The following is an 18,307-nucleotide window of genomic DNA, read 5'->3' on the forward strand; positions in this document are numbered from 1 at the left end:
ATTATAATTGTTGACAAATGCAAAAAGAATAAAGTTAAATAAAGAGAAAATAAAGAATATGGAAGAAAATAAAGATTTAAGAATGTCCTTTTAATCACCAATAATAAAAAACTACATTATAGTGTTTTATAAATCATTTGTTAAATGTTTATATAGTGCTTATAAATGCTAAATACAAGTGTTAAAGTAATGTAATATCAAATAATGTGATAACATGATGAAATAATATTCATTTAACACACTTAATTTCTTTCTCCTTACCACAGTCCATATTTTTTCCAAGTTTTATTTTATTCCATTTCACAGCTATTTTGATCCATTGTGTAAATGGACTTTAAATTTTAATTTTAAATTTAATTCCTAATCTTATTTTGTTTATTTAATTAATTATCATTATTACCTTACTTTTGCTCTATCTGTATTCTTTATTCCCTTCTTTGTGTGTTTGCATACTTGGCTAATAAAACTGATTCTGATTCTGATCAATATTGATCGATAGCATCATCTCTGGATCTGTCATCGATTGCTTTTGCCAGAAACCAAAATACAGGAAGCGGAAGCGACACAGTGACGTTCGTTGGCTGCGATAAAATCCACCGATCTCCAAATTGCGCGAAAACTGGATTATATATCAACTGCGGCTGCTGATATTAATCCCAATACGTTATCGATCTGTGTAATCTGCGCGCTGCTGTGCAGCTTCAGCTGCGTCTGTTTTCCTGTCAAAGTCACTACTGTCGCTCGTGTTTATGATGGCGCTTTCTAAAAAATGGAAATAGTGTTCAGCCTTCTGTCGATAACTGTCAACAAGGTTTTACAGTTTTCTGGACTTGTGGATACCAGGAATGTCCTGAAGACCAAGAAGATGGAGGAGAAAGCGTTAGAAGTGTACGGTGAGTAAACAGGCCTTTACTGCAAATACTAACCCACAACCAACAGAGCTGGAAGAAGTACTCCGATTATTTACTGAAGTAAAAGTACTAATACAGTAAAGTACAAATACTCCATTACAAGTAGAAGTAAAAGTCATGCACGAAAAATCCTACTACAGTAAAAGTACATAAGTATTATGAGCTTGATGTAGTTAAAGTATTGCAGTAAAAGTACATAAGTATTATGAGCTTGATGTAGTTAAAGTATTGCAGTAAAAGTACATAAGTATTATGAGCTTGATGTAGTTAAAGTATTGCAGTAAAAGTACATAAGTATTATGAGCTTGATGTAGTTAAAGTATTGCAGTAAAAGTACATAAGTATTATGAGCTTGATGTAGTTAAAGTATTGCAGTAAAAGTACATAAGTATTATGAGCTTGATGTAGTTAAAGTATTGCAGTAAAAGTACATAAGTATTATGAGCTTGATGTAGTTAAAGTATTGCAGTAAAAGTACATAAGTATTATGAGCTTGATGTAGTTAAAGTATTGCAGTAAAATTAGTAGTTTGGTCCCTCTGACTGATATGTTATTATTACTTTATATACAGTTAGCTAGTTTAGTCCAGTGGTTCCCAACCTAGGGGTCGTGACCCTCCAAAGGGTCACCTCAAAGTTGTACTTTAGTACAGTACTTCAGTTAATGTTCTGAGTTACTTTCAATCACTGGAGATAATACTCAAGACTCCAGTAATGTACAGGCAGTTGTTGTTGTTGATGTTGTTGTTGTTGTTGTTGTTGGAACAGCTACACAGCAGCCTGACTACTTAAAATACTGTCAAAAAGTGTTTTCTTGTGTTACTTTCTGCATCCACAAACCAAATTTTTAATAAAATATTTGTGATATTTGACAAATATGCTCTAACTACAGCCACACTTCATGACTCAAGATAAGAAAGGTTAACTAGTTTTGAAAATTTAAAATGATTCTTTGCTGCTAGATGAATAAATCATGTGTTAAACAGTTAAATTATAATTCATCTTAAGATGAGACGTATTAACAAGTTATAACAGGTAACATAACTGAAGACAAAGTAAACTTGATGATTTTCTGAATGTAGTTTGGTTTAAGTGGAGTGATTGTTTATTGGGTATAATTCAGGTACAGAACTCAACAACAGTGAACAATAGTTATTGCGATCAATACTGGAACTGGCTTCATTTCATTTTCTGATTAGAGTTCAGTGTAGCTGCAGTGAACATCACCTACTGGGACTATTACTGTTACACAACTTAAACAGTTAATTCTCTGAGTAGTTTGGTGTGTATATATTGGGATTATTACTGATGCAGAACTCAAATAGATGATTTTTTGAGTGGAGTTGGAGTGAATGGCAGAACTGGGACTGGTACTGGTACAAAACTGGTATTTTATCTTTACTGGGGTAAAATAATGGATTTAGAAAACAGTCATTTCTTATCTTGTCATCAGATTATTCTCTATTTTTTCTGCGGATCCTTGAAACATTTTGAAAGTCCTCTGACTAAACATTTCAGGCAGATCTTCGCTAAAATTATTTAATGTTTTAACATCAAACTACTACAAAAGGTGTATTTTATGTTGTTTATACATATTACTGCATATTAAATACCATTCTAATTATCAGTTAATTATAAATGCAGTAATTTTAAGAAGTGATCATTAGTCTCTGAATATGTTTTTTGGTTTATTATATTAGATTAGATTATATTTATTCTGTATCTTCTATTTAAGTAAATTTCAGTTAAGTGTTTTCAGTGGTTTTAGACGCTCATGAGTCACTACTTGCTTTCTAACATCAGACATAAAGTTTGCTCTAGTCAACAACGACACGTCTTGTTTCCTGTCGTCTTATCAGACGTGATCCGATCGATCCGTGATCCGGAGAAGCCCAACACCCTGGAGGAGCTGGACGTGGTGACGGAGAAATGCGTGGAGGTCCAGGAGCTCGGGGAGGACGAGTACCTCATCATTATCAAGTTCTCTCCCACCGTGCCTCACTGCTCTCTGGCTACTCTGATTGGTGAGTCACTCTGCTGATAACACAACGGACACCACGAGAGACACGACATGATCTGATCTGTGCCTCTAAAGGCTGGCGCTGAGACTTGTCTTATTTCAAAAGGCTTTCAACGCAGATGTCGGCTGAGATGTCAGACTTGTTTCTATTCTTGCAGCGTTCAGGTTTATTCAGGGTTTAATCTGATCACTGCTGATGATGTCAGACAGGCAGAGATGCAGCGCTTTGTTCTGACAAAAGAAAGAAAGAAAAACCTGTTTTATATTCTCACTTTTTCCTGTTTTTAATTGATGTTGTTGAAACTGGGTATAATGCTTTAATCACAGCATTTAGACAAGAGACGGAAGGATTCAATCTGCAGCTAATGATATTATGTGGCCGTATTAAATATAGTTGTATAGTAGTTAATTTATTAGCAGCCTTTTTGCATTACAGGGAGTTGTTTTATTCAACGTTCATATCGAAATAGCACTTAATGGAGGAAGGAATAATTCACTAAACGTTCCCAATAAAGAGGTCTTGTTGAGTTGTTGTTATGGCAACATCCAAGTGAGGTAAGTAGACGGTTCGGTTGGAGCAGGCAGAATCTCCAGAATATCGGTGCCATTAAACCACTGCAGAAGAAGAAGACACGATGAGACGATGTCGTTAAAAGAGCAGCAGTCAAAGCTCAAACGGTGGAAAACATGACGGAAAATATGCCATTTGAGGAAGGTTACAGTCTCCTCATCGCTCCACACAGATCTGTTTTCAGCTCTTTGTTTAGGTTACACGTTATCCCATTTTACGTTTATCGATACGCCATCTTTTCTACCTCAACCAAGTGTAAAAACTTTCTTGCAATATATTGAGATTTTTTCGAGTTTGCTGCATTTACTCTCAGGTTTTTATGCGCAAATTGAAAGTGCAAATAAAAACAGGTGGATGGAAACACGTCCAAAACCAGCAAATGCTCACATTTGAAAAAGCTGGAACCAGTTTATCTTTGTTTTAAAAAAGGATTTAAAAGATGAATCTTATATGAAAATTGTTGTTGTTAGTCGACTGAGGCCACATTCACACTGACGTCAGCTCTGTGTGAAAGAACGCAGCCCTCTCATTCAGGTAAATGGAGTCAGTTTGTCAGCGTCACAGAAGAACAGTTGAATCAGCAGCGAGAACATTTCTGGTGAATTACTTTGTAGCATGAATGCTGAATTTCTGCTGTTTACCTCACGATCATTTTTTACTTTTAATTCACTTTATCATCAGAATATTTTTCTGAAATGTTTCTTGCGTCTCAATGTTTACACTGTTTCACATCCTCAAACAACTTAACAGATGCTACAGAAATACTGAACGTTACATCAGACATGATGAGACGGGAGATAAAATAGTTGCTGCAGTGATAAGTTTTCATAGTTGTGAAATCCTTCAATAGTTCAACAGTTGCAATATCCTGTCCATGAGTATTACAAACCAAATCTGTTACTCAAACTGGATTTCCTGGATCATATTTCATTGTCACACCAGTATCTTAAAGGGGACATATTCTGCTCTTTGTGATTGTCTGTCATTTATATCCTTATATGATGTGAAACACGGTCAAAGCTCCAACATGAACGTATGTAAAAATGCTCCTGAAGACCAAACCCAGAGTTCAGCTACCCTGACGCTTCATTTGCAATGGTTTTTTTTTACTGTCCTGACGAGACAAGTTCATAATATTCATAAACATCTGTCCAATCTTTAATCTTTGTCGGCTGAGGTTGTTCATGTCGTGCACTCTCATATTTTGGATCTGATTCAGGCTCCAACATGTACGGATGGATTGAAAAGTTTCCATTTGAGTAAAGAACGAGAAGAAGAATTGAAATCCTATTATAGATATTTACGTAGCCTCTGGAGCATGGATGTATAAGAAGAGCTAGATAGGGCGCCGCCGCCACTCAGCCTTGCAGCCAATTTTTCCACTCACGGTATTGCAGCTCAAAATCCCCCTGTGGCCCAAAAAGGATTTTCACCGTAGACCACCATTGTAGAAGAGACGCCTGTAAAACTGTTGACAGGACCCCTCGAACTGCAAACAAGGTCAATTATGACTCTTTCTATTGTGAACTTTTGATCCATAGAGGTTTTATGTTTGTAAAACTTTCCTCGATCATCACAATGTAAAGTCTATGGGCCGAGCGGGAACTCGTGGGCGGGGCCAGCGGGGGAAACACTACCGCGCATATTCAGTGGGCCGCACAATGCGAAAGCAAACCCGGAAGCTAGAAACTTTTTTTGGCATATGCGCCAGGCGATCAATTCCTATAGGACTGAATGGGCGCCATTTTTAGTCCGTTATCCAGCTCTTATAATACATCCATGCTCTGGAGCCTGAGGAAGCTGACCAATCAGAACAGAGTGGGTTCATCAGGAGGCGGGCCTTAAAGAGACAGGAGCTAAAAACAGCCTGTTTCAGACAGAGGCTGAACTGAGGGGCTGCATAAAGGGCCAGTAGAAGATAAATAAGGAGTTTTTAGCTGTAAATTATGCAAAGACATTCCAGTAGAGCCTCAGAATAAAACATATAGACCTGGAAATGTGTAGAATATGTCTCATTTAAACATTGCAGCCTCCTACTTGCTTGTTTCTCTTATGTAGCCTTTTGGACTTTTGGGCTGTTACCCGGGAAACAACATCACATTAACGCCACTAAAAGTCCTCCGGAGGGACGTGTGCAGTAGTCTGACAGCAGCTTTTTTCTTATTAATGTTATGCAAACCACAAAAGTTCACAAAAACTATGTGCCCGTAGTACTTTTCTTTTAGAAGAATAGTTTACCCCTCAGTGATGTATTATTTTTTTGTTTGTAATTACGTTTTTTTCACACAAACTGCCACTGTGGCCTTATATTAAAAAACCCTTTAATTTTCTGCGCTGCTACACACAATTTTTGCAAGTTCTATAAAAAAAATAAAATAAAAAAAATAGTTGAGATTAGAAGTAGCAGCTGAGGAGCTGATCCCTCATTACCACTTCAGGGTGCTTCACTGAAAGTTCAGCCTTTCACCTCATTACTGCTTTACTGCTGGTAATAGCGTTGATCAGTCTAATCTGTTGTTAGCAGCTGTAGGATTAGCGAGCTCACTTCCTACATTTCAGAGTCGAACTGGAGCTGCAACAGGAACAAAATCTTTTTTTTTTTCATCACATATTCAGAGCTGTTTGACTCGTTTCTCAGTTCTCTTTTTTTATCTGCGTTGTTATCAGTTATTTACATTGTTTTAATACTTGGCTGCAAAGCATTTGTCCTCTTGGGAGAGAAAAAAAAACACACATGTAAGAAGGAAAAAATGAAATTAAAATTGAAGCAGAGTTTTCCACCCACGGTAGTTTTCCTGCTAAACGGATGGTAGGAGGGTAAAACTTGTCTCTTGTTCATACGCTGTACATACACACAGTAAATTGGATTCAGAAGTCCATTAGCTAGAAGATATTAAGCAGGCACATGTCCAGCGCTGGAATAGACCCCTGACTGTGGCCAGACCCTGGTTTAATTAGCGGTTTATTTCTGTATCCTGTGTCTGCCCTTGAGCTCCCAGCTGAACGCATAATAATAGACATTATTCTCGTCACTCGGCAATTAAATACTCCAATTACCGTCATTTTCACTCGTGATTTATGACGTAGGTGTATAGTAAACAAAGTCATCCAGAGAGTTTTATAATGAGCGAGCCAGTTGGAGACAGTTTTGAATTCATGTGCTACATTTAAATTACTGTTTTGACCTTTTTTAATGATCATGTTTTAATGTTGCCGTCAAATTAATTGCTGAGGTTGCCTCACAGTGACATGTTTCCACTCTGTTTGGACAGTTTGTTGTGCAGCAGTTATAAACATTAGAAGAAGACTAAAGAAAGCTGGAATCGGAGAATTTGGACATTGATTTCTTTAAAAAAAATTACTCAAAACGATGAATTGATTATCAGAATAGTTGACAATTAGTTGATTAATGATTACAGCTCTAATACATACTGTTGCCCAACCAATACAGGATTTTTGAGGCTGATATTTATTATTTGAAAGTTTAAAAAATAGATATGTCAGCTGATATAAATTTTATTTGCACAACCCATAACATAAATAAACATTTTTGATAAGGTTCCCTTAAAATTGTTTTTTAACAGTTGTGATCAGGAAGTTTTACAGTTGAAAACTAAACTCGTCACTATTTTTTGATGTGACACTGTTTCAGAACATATCTTTGGCATTTCTGTGCTCAGCTTCTTGTCATTTATCAGCGGACACTTACGCTGATGCCAGTTTATCTGCACCGAGCTGATTCCAAAGGAAAATATTACACATTTAGTTACATTTGTGATCGACTGCCAGCAGTTTTGAGAATTCTCAGTCACTAAAAATAACTAAATTTATAATCAATAGTAGTGTCCCTGCAACCAGGTAGCCCACAGGAAACAGTTTTAATGTGAAAGGCTGTCTGTCATGGCTGCCATCAGCAACATTAATCCCAAGCTGTGATTGGACAGGTCATTGTTTCTCTCTGTATGTCTCTGTATGTATGTCCTTCACGTATCTCTTGAACCGTTCATCTGATTGACTCCACACTTGGCGGGTGTGTGGCTGGGGAGTGCCGTGTCGAATTTGGTGCAATTTGGACACATGATATGTTTAATATTAATATATTTTGAATAAACCAGCAGTCAGTGAGACGCTCCGCTCTGTGCAGGGGCAGGGCGGAGCTTCAGGGCTCTGCCACTCCAGCATGTCAGAGAGACCGGAGACGAGGTGTGACATGAAAAAAAAGTGCTCTAAAGAGAGAAAAGCAGACAGCGAAAAGAGCTTTTAATCAAGAATGGACACTCTTACCTCATGTCTAGACAGGAAGCGTAGCGTTAGCAGCACGTTTAGTAGATCAGCAACAGTGAGCGACTACACAGGAGGTGTTCAGGTACATGGTTGAGTGTAGGTCAAGCCTTCAGAGCCCAATACACAATTATGGATGCATGTAGAACGAAGGAAATACTTCCCACAGGAAGTTCAAAACCAGTTTGTGTCATATGCTGCGAGACTGGCGATTGAAGCACCAAAACAGATAAAACATACCCACTCAAATCTGAACTAACGACAGAGAAAATAAACAATCTAAGAGCCCAAATGATCGATCCACTTTATTTTAGGATGCACATCTTTTTTTTTTAATAAAACAGCTCCGCTCCGAACAGCTTCATTTTGAACGGGCGCTGCACTGGTGTAGTTAAATATAAATTAGTTACATCAGCTACATGATAATCATGCTTTACTGCTGTGATTGGATCCTTTTGTCTTTCACTCATTTCTGAAAACCGTCTGTTCATTTTACATTTAGTCGTGACTCCTACAGAAGCCCAAAACAGAAACTTTTAATGTGAACTTTTTCAGAACAGGAAACAAAATAAATACAATATTAAAGAAAAATAAAAAAATGATTTTGGTGAAACTGCAACTTTTGGATGCATTATTTAAAAAGAAAGAAGAAGAACAGCATGTTTGTTTCTTTGTTTATGGCCTAGCTGGACATTGAATTCTGTATTGATTAATGTCAGCCAGTGAGCCATAAATTCTCCCTTAGTTAGAAATGAAATCGATACGTAATTAGTTTCTTGTCTCAGAAAAATAAAAAGCTCCCGTCCACCTCCTCATGAAAACTAAGTGTTTTGCATTTAGTGTTGTGTATTTTTTACTTTTTTTAAAATTTTAATTAGACTTTTTAAATCTTCCGTACTTCATGTGTGTTTTAAAGTATGTGGACGCTTATAGCACGATATCTCAACAAGGCTGTCCACACACTTTTGGCCATATAGCATATATGTTCATTTTAAAGACCCTTTTCGGATATATTCTACAACATATAAAAATACTGTTTTGACTAATAATTTGTGTCTGATGTGGTTATTGAACAAGAACAAAGTTCAACTACCTCATTAAAAATCCTCAAAACAACAACAACATCTCCTCCTTCTCCCCTCACGTAAAAACCCAGAATCAATGAATAAATATCAATAATAATAAATATTGTTGATGTCAAAAGTTTTCCTGCTCGACACAAGAAGTCTCCTACTTCCTCTCAGTGTATGTGTGCAACAATTAGTTGGCTAATCAATCAGTCGATTGACAGAAAATGAATCAGCAACAATTTTGATAATTTAACAATCGTAATTTTTTAAGCTAAAAGGACAAAAGTAGCTGGTTTCAGCTTCTAAAATGATGATTTAATACATTTCTTTATATTATAATTGTAATTTTTTTCACTATTTTTGGACATTTTTTTTTTAGACAAAACAAATGATTGATTGGAAAATGAATCTGCATCTTCATCTTCATTAGTCGATAATGAAAATAATCGTTAGTTGCAGCCCTGATGATGTCATAAATCCTGCAGGTATGTCCAGTACAGGTCTGTGCAAAAGTTTTAGGCACTAGAAGTAAAGTGAAGATGCTTTTAACAATAAGGCCATGAATAGTTGTTTTTTTAATCAGTTAACTTGAGTTCAGTAGAAGAAACCTGAATGAAATCAATATTTGTTGTGAGCAGCTTTGTCTTTAAAACAGCAGCAGTTCTCCTCGAATGTTTCAGGTTGTTTCTGCATCTTGGAGAAGTTCTTCTTCTTCTGCTGCTTCTGTCTCTTCATGTGGACCCAGACTGACTCCATGATGTTGAGATCAGGACTCTGTGGGGGCCAAAACCGTCTGCTGCAGGACTCCTTGTTCTCCTTGATGATGAAGATAGTTCTTTAAGACTCTGGCTGGATGTTCGGGCTTGTCGTCACGCTGCAGAATAAATCTGGGACGATCAGACGGCTCCCTGATGGCGTTGCATAACGGATAAAAATTTAAAGTGCCTAAAACTTTTGCACAGTTCTGTATATCATTCTGCACCGAGAAGAGAACAACATCCAACCGAAGGAAGAAGAAGAAGAAAAACAGTTTTGACTGGATCTTAAAGAATTTTAAGATCTTTAAAATTAAACGGAAAGATGGTAAAAGACGTTACTGAATAATCAGAGAGCTGGTAGACTCGCTAATTATCGGATGCCTCAGTACGCTGTCAGCACGCAGCGTTCATTGAGTCTGAGTGAACTGACAGATTTTCCCAGAGGACGTTGTTGTTAATTGGGTGAATGACTGACGGATCTCATGAGGTCGGAAGTGATCTTGGCCTCTCTTGACTGAACGCCGGAGGGAGACTTTTCGTGTAGCAGATGATTTCCTGACCAGAGGGGGCTGCTGGCGCTCCACGGTCCCTTCTCTTCACCGAGGAGGGCAGCTGCTGGCAGCCGCCGGTGGTTCGTCCCACATCTCCGGGTCCATCTAGGAACATTTTGTTGCCCTTTCCCAGCCGGTCCCCCCCCCCCTCCGGAGTTTGATAGCAGAAAATCTCTCAGTGATTTTGAGCATCAAAAGTAAATGACAAGATTTCGTGTCAGTCTGTCAGAATCAAAGAGCTTCTTTCTAGCTTGAAAATCTTACAGACACGAATCGGTCAGAGAAGAAGAAAGAAACCAAAATCTACTAAACTACAAGAGGAGGAAATAAACCAGAATGCAGAGCAGATAGACGACAGTTTGAAGAACATGAAGAGAGAAAAGTTTAATAAAGTTCACAAAAACTTATGTGAAGATCCCAAACTGGATCAAAAAAGCTTTTATACATTTTTTTTCTTTTAGTTTATTTATTTAGCACAGTCGGTATGCTGTTGTCAGACGGCTCAGCTGACAGCGCTGAAGTTCACTGCTCCACTTTGCTAACTAACGCGTCTAAAATACCTTCGTTCGGCAAAGCTTTCTTATCGTAGAGCCCGACGGATAAATGGGACAGGCTGACGGATCGTTGCAGATATATCTGTATTGATAAGAATCGATCTCTGAAATCTGTAGAAGACAAGAAACATCAGTTTCCCAGCAAACTCCAACCCTAAAACACTGACTGGAGAACATGAACATGATGCTAGGTGAAGGAAAGTGAGTTCACTAAACAGTTAAAAACAAGACTTGATGACAAAATAACCTCAGATTGATTCAGTTCAGCAGATAAAAGTACTTCAGAGTTAATTTCTCATCATTAATCAGCCCGCTAACTGTTTCCTGCTTCATCTTGGCTGTTTTCTCTGTTTGCTGCATCATAATTTCCCAGCAGACGTCGATAAATTCTGACATAATCTTCTCTAATCTGCTGGATTTTTTTTTTCCTCTTGAGTGCTGAAATGTTTCCGTTCATCATGTGTGATGAGTATCTGTGTCTGATGCTGATGTTTTGTGTGTTTGCAGGTCTGTGCTTACAAGTGAAACTGCAACGATGTCTGCCATTTAAACATAAGGTGAGTACAAAAACATATTTATCTCTCCAGCCACATCTCTAGTCATGCAGTTTCTGCTTTATTTGTCCATGTTTTGTCCAGAAACTGTTTCCCCGTCACATGCAAGAATCTACTCCCCCTCCAGCCAATTAGCTGTTTATTTATAACCCAGTTTGACAGGTCAAAGGTCATGCAGAGAGGAGGGCAGCGGTGTCAGGAGGCAGGTGGAGAGCAGAGAGCTTAATCTCTGCAGCATGAAAGCTATTCTGTAAACAAGATGAGTAGCTTCTTGATTAGAGGAGTGATTTTTTTTTCCTACCAGGAAGCTGCTGAACATCTGCTGAGTGCGGAGAGCTCGATGCAGCTTCACACCGTTATATCCTGCGGTCGGAAAAATACCAGATACATGAGGAGAAAGTCCAGCCTGTACGATTATTCAAGCTCCATTAATCACATATTTTTATTACTATATGAGCCTGAATATAAGATGACCCGCCCTTTTAAACCACTTGTTTTTTTGGAAAAATATCTTTGAAGATACAACACGCTTTTACATGTATCCTGTATACTATTAATCTATTAGCACATTAGCAAAACATGTGTCTCATAATGACGTTTATCTGACAGTTTGCATTTATTAACTCACACTACAATCTGTTAGTCCACATCTGTCATGTCATATATTCAATTCAAATGACAACACTCACATAATTGACTAAACTATACATATTAAATTAAATTTATTCCCTTCATATGTGACATAAATGTATTTCTTTTATCTTTTCTCTATTCTGTCTTTGTTCTGTCACCAGATTTAGATTATTAAGTACTTTTGTTCTCTGCTGCTTCTGTTCTTTTTCCTCTTTTACGCCAACCTAAAACTGAAAACAGTCTTTATTTTGTTCTTAATTGAATGTATTGAATAATAGCTGAATAAATAATAAAATAACTCACAGCATGCAACTTTGCCTTTTTTATCATCAGATGTTTTTTTTTCTTTCTCTTCTCAGCTGGAAATCTATATTTCAGAAGGAACCCATTCTACTGAAGAAGATAGTAAGTCTGTTTTTATTTATTTTTTTAAATAATAGCAGCAAATGGCTTCTTTAGATTAAACGACCTCCCACTGAGGTGATGTTCTGCACAGTGGCACGATGTCAGCTAGAAATATGGTCAATAAACTCAGCGTTTGTTCTGAAAGTTTAGTGAGGTTAAAGGAAGCAGCTTTCAGGAACAAAATGTTCAATAAAATGATTCATTTTTTTGCCTGATGGTAAGTGTGTGTTGAGTCAAAATGATCTAAAAAGATGATTATTGTGTTTATCGTATTTAAAGGTGCAGTGTGTTGGATTTAGTGGCATCTAGCTGTGAAGTTGCAGATTGTAAATCAACTGAATATCCCTCACTCGGACCCTCCTCTTCCAAGTGTGTAAGAGAACCTACGGTGGCCGTGAAACTCACAAAAAACACAAAAGGCCCTCTCTAGAGCCAGTGTCTGGTTTGTCCATTCTGGGCTACTGTAGAAACATGGAGGGCTCCGTGGAAAGGTACCTGCTCCCTATGAAGATGTACAGCACTCATTCTAAACCCTCGAAAACACAACAATTCTTATTTTCATGGGATTATACACAAATTAAAACATAGTTAAGAATATTATATTCTATTTCTGCTGAGTCCGTTCAGCTAGATGCCACTAAATTCTACAAACTGCACCTTTAATTAATGGCTGTATTGATTTTTTTGTCATGTTAACAGCCAGATTTGTCCAGGGCTTGATATGACTTGATGTAGACATAAGAGAGAAAACATTTTTTTAAACCAAGCAGCAACCTCCGGGGCTGTAAAATGAAGCCAATGCGGAAGTGCTAAAAACTGCAGTTCCTTGAACGACCACTTGAGGCTCCAAAAGCGAGTCAATCCCCATAGACCCCCATGTTAAAATGCCCAACTTTACAGCAGAAATAAACATGTTTACAGCCTGGTACAAAAAAACGGTTTTGGTCTCTATAGTTAATTTCCTCTTTCATGACAACTGTACAGGGTTTTATTTATAACTCACCTGTTTAAATTTTATTAAGACGTAAAGTTCTGCATAATGAAGGACATTGCAGCTTTGAGTGACAGGTCCGCCAGCCGCTAGGTGGCTTGTTTCAGCCATTCGGCCCGCCTCTTTGCCCATTTTTGATTGGCTGGGAGTTAGGCAGCGTCACACACTGGCAAGATGGCGACGGCCGGAGCGGCTCACTTTGAGCTTCAAAACCGCTCTTTAGAAACCAACGGGTGACGTCACGGTAACTACGTCCATATTTTTATACAGTCTATGCTTTCAATGGACCAGTTAGAAAGAGGCTCAGATGTATCTTTGGAACAAAGAAGTTCATCTCCATGAAGAACCAACCATCAAGTCCCAAAACACAATAATACCACTTCCTGTCCTGATAGACCTATTTGCCCAATCAGGCAACAAACTTAAGGCACAATAAAAAGTATTTCTTTAAGGATTTAAGGCTGCGTTCAGTAGATAGAAACACTTCCATGCGTGCAGTAATGTCACTACAACAAATATTGAGAAAAAACAGGACAGAGGACAATCTGCAGAGGAGACAGAGTTTGGACTTTTAGCTACTTAAAATAAAAATACCCGACAGCTCTGATGGAGGTCAGGATTCACACTGAGAAGAGCAGCTCACTGTATAAACCTGGAAAATATGTGTGTAACAGACCTATTGGATGTGTAGAAGAACACCGAACGTTAACCGTTAGATCCTGACAGATCCGGTTGGGCGTGTCAGGGGGGAATTTAAATCATTAGAAGAAGAAGTTACCGCTGCTGCTGTGCCTCTTAGTTTTGGAGACGCAGATTTCACTTCCAGCTGCTGTGTGATCGCTGCAGGTATTTCATAAACTCAAGGGAAGCCAGCTGTGAGCAACAAAACAGAACATCAGTATCGATTCTTCAGCAGCCTCACAGATTATATCCAGCGACGCGTGACGGAAAACCTGTTACAGATCTGTCTGACTCACGTTAATAGTTGTATTTTGACTGACATTTCAATAGACTTATATAGAAATACTGAGAGAAGAGAAGTAAAAGAGGCAGAACTCAAGTTGATGTGTGATTTTGGAGCTCTGTGTGCTAATCAAAGCCGAGCAAACTGTTTCAGAGCTGAAATGTGGAGAAAACTTGGTCACTGGAGGCAGCAGCTCCTGTCTGCATGTGTCTCATCATGTGCAGCGTTATAATAGTCCCCCTGTCCCACCGACGCAGATTCTCCACTCTGTTACATGAAAATACCAGGACCAAATATATCTGAGGCTAGGATTGAAATATTCAGGACTAGAAATGACGCCACTGGTTTGTACTGGTTTCTTTCTCACCTCGGCACAGCTGACCAATCACTGTGTGAGTGTTGGATTGTCGGTTTCAGAAAGTTACAGAAATGGACTTCTGATGGAGTAAACTGGCCCTTTAAAAGAGTAGAAACAGAGTAGAACAATAGAAATACTCACTTACAGCAAAAACATGGCTGCAACTAACGATTATTTTCATTATCAATTAATCTGTCGATTATTTTCTCAATGAATCGATCAGTTGTTTGATCTATAAAATGTCAGAAAATAGTTAAAAATGTCCGTCAAAGCCCAAGAAGACGTCCTCAAACTATCAAATAAGACTAAATAAACCAGAAAATATTCACGTTTGAGACATTTTTTCTTAAAATATGACTGCAATACTGAAACATTAGACTAATTTAATGAATGACCTGATGATGGCGCTAGATTAAAAAGTCAGAGGATCAACAAAGTCATTAGGATACATCATCTGGGAGTCAGAAATATCTGTTCAACATTTCAGGCAATCCAGACTAAGTTACCATGACAACTGTTGGATGGACCAACGTTTGAGACCAACAGACGAGCGTCGCCATTTCTAGAGACATGACTGAAAATAAAACCAGCAAGAAATTAATCAAGAGGTGGCAGAACAAATATAAAAACCCCAAATTAAGAGTTTAGTTTTACATTGTTGAGGCTGTGAGCGTTTTTGTCTCGGTGAAGTAAACTGCAGTTGTTTTTTTTTGTCTCCAGTTAACAAACAGATCAACGATAAGGAGCGGGTGGCGGCCGCCATGGAGAACCCAAACCTGAGGGAGATTGTGGAGCAGTGTGTCATCGAACCTGACGACTGACGGACAGGAAACAACCACCTGAAGCGAACGCCTCGGAGCCGCCGTGTGTCTGTGTGTGTGTGTGTGTGTGTGTGTTTCATCTGTGTCTGAGTATATTATTCAGAGGATTCCTGAGCGTCTGTCTGACGGCGGAGGCTCGCGGCGGCTCCGGGGGAATTTGCAGGTGTTTTTTGTTTTTGTTTTTGTTTTTTTTCTGGAGAATCTCCAGTGAGAAGCTTGAATACTGATCAGTGAATAAGAAACACGATGGAAGCTGGAATAGAAGCGACAGATGTGTGTTGACTTTCCCATCATTCCCTACTGGACGGCCTCGCGGTGAACGGCGGTCGCTCTCTTTGTTGTCGTCTGCTGGAAACGCTGCAGAGCGAGCGAGCCGAGAGGAAACAGGAAACTACTTCCATCTCGTCCTCCCTCCCTCTGTTTTTTTCCCCCCTTTCATTCAAACAGACTCTGTCAGTCGTTCAGGAAGTAGAGAGAGGGATCTGTCACAAGCACTGAGATGGTTTCATCTTTTCCTGCCGTGACTGTTTATAGACGTCTGTCCTTTTTTGTAAATGCACTCAACAGACGAGTCACTCAGGTTGATGTCTGAGGAAAAAAAAAAATGTGATTCTCTTTTAGAGGTGATTATTTTTAAGAAAACATGTGATGTACAAAAGAATCAAGTATTAAAAGCTACATCAATGAGAAGCTGCTTCTGAGTGTTTTTTTTGTTGGACAGATAAAGTTCATTGTTTGTCTTTTAAATCCGATTAGAAAAGTTTTCTACTTTAAAGGAGTTTCTGTTAAAATGCCACACAAATACACACACACACACACTTATTATTTATTAATACTTATACTAGATATAATTTTACTCATTTTACACATGAACATCAGTTTACTCATCAGTAAACAGTTATATAACGTCGTCTGTGCTTCTGGAGGAGTTTTATCAACTCTGAGAAAGCGACCCTGATGATGTCATAGTGATGTCATCAGGGTGATCTCAGTTTTAACCTAGATGGAGAGCCTGTGTTACAAACTGGGGGTGTGGAAGGGAGGCACGGATGGTTTAATGATGAGAGGCTATCAAGTTGCATTATGGGAAATGTAGGATCCATTTAGAGCTTGGTGATTTATCAGATTAATTAAAATTTTAGTTTTTGCACAGTGTGTAAAATATCTAAATCGTGAAAGTTGTCGTGTAGTTATTACAACATTCACAAGTTTATTTATAGTCAAAAAGTAACGCGGTAGCTGCTACGTTAGCCGTTTTGAGTCGCTACAGTCCTGTAAACTGACTTGATTAGTTTCACTACCTGCTCTTCCGCTGCAGTTTACGGGACTGTGGTGACTGTAGGTGGCGAGTTCTCCGGTCTCCGGCTGTTTCATAATGAATTTAACGGTCGAATCTATGAGAATCTGATTCTGGTGATCCAGAATGAAAATCTGTGGAATGTTTTTTTGCTTGTAATGTGATCAACGATATTCATTTAAGATAACAAAGATTGTTTTTGAGCAAAAATAAGCACATACACAACACATTAAAACAACCTAAAATTACCTCAAGCAGGCTGAAAGAAATATTTAGTAGATTTTAGTAAAACCGTTGAATCTGAGATTTTATTTCATCACAAACAGTTCAAAACAAAGTGAGAACGTTTGTCGGAAAACTCGACCGGGATAAAATGCACAGACACACGGCCACTAAAATGCAAGGTTCAATGTGGAGCAGAGAGCTAAAATTAATATGCAAAAACATTAATCATTAATCATCTCTCAACAATTAACACTACAACACATAAACAAACAAATACATAAATAAATAACTGATAAGGCTCCTTTGACCTCAACTTCACCAAATATCTTTTGAGAACCTCTAAAAACGGCAAAGGCAAAAAACATGACACTCAAACATAAAACTTACAAGCAGCATCTCTATTGGTTTAAAATCTGCGGAAAATATGTGGAAAATTTCGGAATTCTGCGGGTGCAGATTCCATGTGGGCCTGATGATGAGGACACATAGGTGGTTGTCTAGGATGCCAAATGAGTGGGTATGTTTTTTTTTGTTTGTTTGTTTTGTTTTTTTCCCCGACATGTGTTTGTATACAGCTTTTGGAAATATGCACTTAATATGCTGAGTAGCCTGACAAATTAAAATTTATATATATAGTGTCTGGGTGAAAATATTTAAATTTTCTCCAATTTATTTCAGAAATATGCATGAACACACAGCCCCTGTTGAGCTGGTGTAATGATGGGGCATCACCTGTTGGAGGCACTGTTGGTCTAAAACAGATCCTGAGAGGATTAAATGACAATTAAAGCTTTAGAGTTTAATTGTGAGAAATAATGCTGCTGCTGTCAGGAGCACAAGAGCTGCGATGGCAGAGAATAAACAGCAGACTGATGTCTTCATTAAAACTTTGAATCGGAGAGAAACAATGTGCATTAATAAACATTTAGATTAAAGTTAGACCTGACCTGTTGTTGGCTAACAGTCAGAATCTGCCTGGAATTTAAAGCAGATGACTTTAAAACTGCACTCTTGTCTGGTTTGTTGGATTCCTTCAGACTGCAGACTCGAAGCTCTTCGGCTGAACTGATGAAAACAAGAAAGTAGAGGAGCAGGTTTACTCTCAGAGGACAGAAGAGGACTTGAAGTGTGTTTTAAAGTCTCCTAACACAAACTCAAACCTGAGTCATCGCCCTCACAACGACGACCGCTGTTTTTTGATTGTGTTTTATGACTTGCTCTTTTCAACCAGGATTTTTATATCTCAAGTATACCCTGTACATGTGAAAATATAAACTCAGCTTGTGCTCTTTGAGAACAGGTCAACTTGACATTTTAAGCTTATTTTTGTGATCTTTTTGATGA

The 18,307-nt window shown here is 38.2% G+C and overlaps 1 protein-coding gene across 1 annotated transcript; it reads left to right on the forward strand.

Annotated features, from left to right (window-relative positions):
* The first annotated feature begins 566 nt into the window (after positions 1-566).
* On the forward strand, positions 567-16,131 carry ciao2a (cytosolic iron-sulfur assembly component 2A). Its single transcript, XM_067590701.1, has 5 exons — positions 567-893; positions 2,770-2,934; positions 11,223-11,272; positions 12,262-12,307; positions 15,341-16,131. Exons 1-5 carry the CDS (start codon positions 770-772, stop codon positions 15,439-15,441), a joined length of 486 nt encoding a protein of 161 aa, XP_067446802.1. The 5' UTR covers positions 567-769; the 3' UTR covers positions 15,442-16,131.
* The last annotated feature ends 2,176 nt before the right edge of the window (positions 16,132-18,307 follow it).

This window comes from Thunnus thynnus, chromosome 5 (assembly GCF_963924715.1).
Source record: "Thunnus thynnus chromosome 5, fThuThy2.1, whole genome shotgun sequence".
NCBI lineage: Eukaryota > Metazoa > Chordata > Actinopteri > Scombriformes > Scombridae > Thunnus > Thunnus thynnus.

What these genes read in the sequence shown, in the direction of transcription:
- ciao2a (XM_067590701.1), top strand. Translation starts at nt 770, where the DNA reads ATGGAAATAGTGTTCAGCCTTCTGTCGATAACTGTCAACAAGGTTTTA. An exon ending in CTCTCTGGCTACTCTGATTG is followed by an intron (nt 2,935 to 11,222) that starts GTGAGTCACTCT and finishes GTGTGTTTGCAG; the next exon opens with GTCTGTGCTTACAAGTGAAA. An exon ending in CCATTCTACTGAAGAAGATA is followed by an intron (nt 12,308 to 15,340) that starts GTAAGTCTGTTT and finishes TTTTGTCTCCAG; the next exon opens with TTAACAAACAGATCAACGAT.